The 5,784-nt window shown below is 41.3% G+C and overlaps 1 protein-coding gene across 1 annotated transcript; it reads right to left on the reverse strand.

The window, feature by feature from the left end:
* Positions 1-5,068: 5,068 nt before the first annotated feature.
* LOC103255914 (histone H2B type 1-A-like) lies at positions 5,069-5,449 on the reverse strand. Its single transcript, XM_008053824.1, has one exon. The coding sequence runs from the start codon at positions 5,447-5,449 to the stop codon at positions 5,069-5,071; it is 381 nt and encodes a 126-aa protein (XP_008052015.1).
* Positions 5,450-5,784: the final 335 nt, after the last annotated feature.

The following is a 5,784-nucleotide window of genomic DNA, read 5'->3' on the forward strand; positions in this document are numbered from 1 at the left end:
TTAAATTCTCTCCATTAATGTCTGATGTCTGGGTGTGTTGCATGTAACCAGTCATTCTGGGGACTCTTCATTGTCTGTGTTCCAGAATCCGTTTTCTCAGTGTCTGATTTCCCAGGGGTCTGTGTAGGACCTATATTCTTCTTTTGGTTTTTCTTCATTTATGCGGTTTTTTCCCCCTCTCTACTTTTTCCTTCCCTCCACGTCACCGTCTTCTTTAATTCTGTTATTCAGGGGTAAAGGGATTTGTTTTACTTCTGTTTGTTTAATCTCCTATTCTTTAAGTATGTCCTCTTACTTTGTTCAATTCTGAAGTTGCACTGTAGGTTGGAGGTGGTCCTTTTTGCAGTTTTGAGATGCATTTAAGGGGAGAACTGTGATTCAAAATCTGTCTGCAGGTCCTGGTATTCCCTGACAGGTGTGTGGATAATGTGGAACCCACTTCCCACTGTCCTGGAATCTGTCAGTGCAGTGGGGCTGTAGGTTTACTCCCTTGAATCGCCAGCAGGTGGTGCTATCTCTTCTGCTCGCCCCAGAGGGGGTGGGGCCGGACAGGAACAAGATGGCTGCCTGCCTCCCAGCAGGCAACAGGAGCCCCACGCCGGGTGGGCAGGACAGTCTTGCCCGCAGGATAGGTGGCAGCGATCCCAGCAGATCTTTCCTGAAGCGGTTCTTTGTGGATCTCCTCGGGCCGCGTGGTGCGATATGCTACCCCTCCCAGAGGCCGTGGCGGCGGTGGCACTGGCCACGGCAGTGGCAGCGCTGGCCACGGCAGCGGCAGCGGTGGCAGGGGAGGGGCGGCAGCGGCAGTAGCGGTGGCAACAGGACCGTTTGGAATGCAGTGAAAACTGTCCAGTCATTCCATGGCAGCAGCCGAGCTCTGTCTGTAGAGCAGGCTGCGATGCTGGGGTCCCCAGCCCCCCGGGGTGAGAGTCAGAGACCCACTGCAGATCTCCCTTGCAGAGGGCTTCAGACGCCAGGTTGCCCTGTCGCCATCCTGCCGCGTCCCCGTCTGAAATAATTTTTAAAATAGTCTTTAAAATGCTTAATATTTGTGCTTTGAATAAAAAGATCTAAGATGGTGATATTTTTGTTCATGTTTTATGGAAAAAATTAAATATAGAGCTACCAGATGATCCAGCAAACTCACTACTTGAGTATATATCCAAAGGTTATGAAATCAGTACTTTAAAGAGATAATCGTCCTTCCTTGTTCATTGCAGCATTATTTACAATAAACAAGATATAGAAACAACTTAAGTGTCCATCAATAAATAAATGGATGAAAAATGTGTATATACACAGTGGAATAATATTTGGTCTTAAAAAAGGTAAAAATCCTGTCCCTTATAACAACATAGATGGACCTGGAAAATGTTATGTGAAGTGAAATAAGTCAGACACACACAAATACTGCATGATCTCACTTACCAGTGGAACTTTGAAAAGTTGAATTCACAGAAGAAAAAAGGAGAATGGTGGTTACCAGGGGGCTGGGGTGGTGGCAGTGAGGGATGTTCAAAAGATGTAAAATTTAAGTTAGATAGGAGAAATAAGTTCAAGAGACCTATTGTTCATCATGGTGAGTAGAATTATTAACAATGTGTCATATTATTGAAAATTGCCAAGATAGATTTTTAAGTGTTCTCACTGCAGAAAATGATAAATATGGGAAGCAATGCGTATGTTTAATTGGATTGATGTAGTCCTTCCACAATGTGCATATATATTTCAAAATATCATGTTATACACAGTAAATATACTTTTAATTTTTTACTTAATTAAAAGATTACTTTGACAGTTGGGTAGAGATTGGATTTTAAGGATGTGAGATTAGGGCAATGAGACTAATCAGAGACTAATTCAGGTGAGAGGTGATGGGCACTTGTACAAAATGGCGAGTGGAGATGATGAGAAGTAACAGAAATATGTAGGAAATAAAATATATTGTCGATACATCAAAATGGAGGCTGACTAGAAAGACTATCAAGGAAAAAATACAACATTTGTGGCTTGGACAACCATGTCAATGGGGTGGTCCCACGGATGTAGAGAACGCTGGAATTCAGGAACAGTTCTGTCAGGGTAGACTGGAAATCCTCGTGGAGATAATTTTGAAGTGGTTGAGCAAGTGGCAACTGTGATGTTGAGTAAGCAGTTGATTATAGTGGTCTGGAGTTCATGCAGAGCTCTGGACTTCAGATATAAATTTGTGAGTCATTTGCCATAGGTAGTTATTTAGGTCAAGGGATGTGATTTAGATAGCCTGGAGAGAGAGTTCAGAGCAACACTGTCCAATGTGGTAGCCACTAGTCTCATGTTGTTATTGAACTCTTGAAATGTTTCTGAACTTGTTTTTTTGTGTTTTAATTTAAATGTAGCTACAGGAAAGTGTAACATTATATATGGCCAATATTTGTGTCCTGCATTACACTTATTGGATATTTTTGAAATTAAAAGTTTATGTTCTTTGAAAGATACCCATAAGAGAATAAAAACACGGGTCACAGACTGGAAGAAATTATTTGCAAGTTATGTATTTGCAAAAAGACATATATACAGAATATACAAAAAAAAATGCTTGAAACTCAACAATTAGAAACTAAACAACCCATTTAAAGAGTGGACAAAAAATCCAGGCACCTTTACATAAAGGTATGCAAGTGAAATAAGCCTATAAAAAGACATTCAACATAACTTATTATGAGGGAAATATAAACAAAAACAATGAGCTATTACTATACACTTATTCCAAAACTTAACATTAACAAATGCTGATGAGGGTGTGGAGAAACAAAAATCCTTGTTCCTTGCTAGTGGGAATGCAGAAAGGAACAGCCTTTGGAAGAGAGTTTGGCAGATTTATCAAGCTAAACACATATTTACCATACAACCCAGGAATCATGCTCTTAGTGTTTACCCAAATGACCTGTAAACTTATGTCCACACAAAAACTCACACAAATATTTATGACAACTTTACCCAAAAAGGCTAAAAATGTAGGAGCAACCAAGATCCCTTCAGCAGTGGAACGGGTGTACAGAATGTGGTGTAACCATACAATGGGTTGTTATTCTGTAATAAAAACAAACAATTAATCTATATAACAAAATGGGTGAATCTTGACTATATACTGCAAAGTAGAGGAACTAGCTTAAAAAACAACACATTTTTCAACTTCAGAGTTAATAGGGATTTAGGATCTAAGCAGATACCTATTTCCCAGGGGTTTATCGTGGCAGCTGGGACACATCCCATCCCCCATTAGAGATGACACCCCTTCTGTCACCTTGGAGCACTCTCAGCTGAGGCATTCAGAAGTTCTACAGGGACTGTCTCACTCTGCACCAAAATGTGGAGCACTTTTTTTCCTATAGATTTTAGGTATACATTTTCTATCAAATAGTACTAAAGTTTCTTTAATGTAAAGAAAGATATATATACTCTAAGCAGTAATTAAATAATCAAATTGGGAATTCCAACTAAATGACAGGTTTCTGGGAAGCAGTGACTGAATTCTTTCTTTTTAAGTCATCTTTTTCAGTGTTAACACTAATTTTTTTTTAAGCTTGTCTGCTCTTGGATAAGCATCTAGATGATCATGATGGTGGATCTTGCACTCAAAGTCCTCTGACTTGAATATTGGGCATCCAGTTTTGATGTTATACCCTATGGTAAAATGTGGAATATTTGAATATTTGAGCCCAGCAATACAACACATAAATACCATTTTTAATATTCTATCATAAAACAGAAAAAGAATGATCCTATTGTAACTTATTTAAAAGTAATATAAAAATAGAGGCAGTTCAGTTAGTTACTCTCAGTCAATTATGGTTAGCCAGATTGTTGGATTCCAGCATAACTTAGGTTGATATAGCAAGAATCTCCACATTCCCAGGACCTCCAAACTCCAAAGTCAACCTCTTTGCAACACAGCAGTATAAAGACACCCCAGTGAAATATACAGAGGACATTATCAGATCAAGAAAACCCAGACTTGGGACAATCCCCAGCAGTTTGAGAGCAGTTTGCCTGGTCAGTAGAAAGTATTTTTTTTTTTTTTTGAGTTGGAGTCTCACTCTGTCACCCAGACTGGAGTGCAGTGGCCACTCCCGGCCACCGCAGCCTCGACCTGCTGGGCTCCGGTGATCCTTCCACCTCAGCCTTTCGAGTAGCCAGAATTACAGGCATGCGCTACCATGCCCGGCTGATTTTTTGATTTACTGTAGAGATGAGGTCTCACTGCCCAGGCGGGTCTCGAACCCACAGGCTCAGGCAATCCACTCACCTCAGCCTCCCAAAGGCACGGGATTACAGGCTGAGCCACAGAGCCCGGCAGTAGGAAGTATTTTTTTCACCACCATTGCCAAAGTAAAGAGGAAGTAAAAAAGTCTGAACTAATGCTCTGTACTAGACTCCCTAAGGTCTTACTTAAATCTACAGCTCCAGGTCCTTTTTGTTTTCATTTGATACAAAGGATTTGAAGGTAACAGGTGTCAAGTGAAGCAAGTCATGTTTCTTAGTCTTGATTCACAGAAAGACATCCATATGGACCTGGAATTATTGGAATTTCTATTAGGTTTCCCTTGAAATTCCTTATAAAGGATCTGAGCTGTCACTATTAGTGCTGTAGATAGTTTAGGGTTTGCTCATGGGAAGTTTACAAATAAATTTAGTCAGGTGTTACTAGTATATATAGAAAGAATTTATTTTTGCTCAACTATAGTGTGAAAAACTGAACTTGTCAGAGCAAGTATTTTCTTTTTTTTTGCCAGGACCAAGAGATTAAAAGGGGCTGTTACAGAGGGGATCTGTAACGGGAAAAAAAAAGAGAGTAAGAGAGAGAAAGTGGGAGAGAGGCGGGGAGAGAGCTGCAGAGAGGGAGAGAGCGACAGAGAGAGAAAGAAAGACCGAGAGAGAGAAGCAAGTATTTTCTAACTAAATTAGTAACACTAGCAATGAAAGCTGCTCCCATAAGATAACCACACAGTCTACAGGCCTTTAGAATGGGTAGGTGGCTCTTAAAAGAGCCTTTGGTTTCTCAAGCTCATCTGGTGGTTGGATCGTTTTACTTGGAGCTGGTATACTTGATGACAGCCTTGGTTCCCTCGGACATAGCATGCTTTGCCAGCTCCCCAGGCAGCAGCAGGCGCACGGCTGTCTTTATCTCCTTGGAGGTGATGGTTGAGCACCTGTTATAATGTGCCAGGCGCGAAGCCTCAGCTGCGAGGCGCTCAAAGATGTCACTGACAAAAGAATTCATGATGCCCATGGCCTTGGAAGAGATGCCGGTGTCCGGGTGGACCTGCTTCAGCACCTGGTAGATGTAAGCAGAAGAGCTCTCTTTGCGGCATTTCTTGCGCTTTTTATTCTCCTTCGCAGTTTTTGTGACAACTTTGTTGAAGCCCTTCTTGGAGAGGGTAATACCCTTTGAAGTAAGCTCTGGCATAGTTAGTGTCCAGCTCCACTGGAGATTGATAAACAAATGGCATCTGATGGAAGGCGAAAGGGGTATTTATAGGTAGGGCACTCCCATGACGTCTTGGGCATCTGACATCTGATTGGATAATGGGTAGTGGTATGCATGGAAATTAGGCAATATCAGTAAGGGTCTCTGTCGGCTATCAGCCAATCAGATGTTAAATCACAATCTGCCATTCGACTAGAAATACATATAGGAGATACCTGTCTTAACGGTTGCTTTTTTTCAGTTATAACGGATTTCTGAGCTAAGTCCAGATGCGGGAGATGGCGAGGAAGAACGTGCATAAGGCTAAGTTGCAT

This window comes from Carlito syrichta, unplaced genomic scaffold (genome assembly GCF_000164805.1).
Source record: "Carlito syrichta isolate Samal-C Ts95f unplaced genomic scaffold, Tarsius_syrichta-2.0.1 Scaffold288699, whole genome shotgun sequence".
NCBI lineage: Eukaryota > Metazoa > Chordata > Mammalia > Primates > Tarsiidae > Carlito > Carlito syrichta.

Coding starts and splice junctions, on each gene's coding strand:
- LOC103255914 (XM_008053824.1), bottom strand. CDS start 5,449: ATGCCAGAGCTTACTTCAAAGGGTATTACCCTCTCCAAGAAGGGCTTC.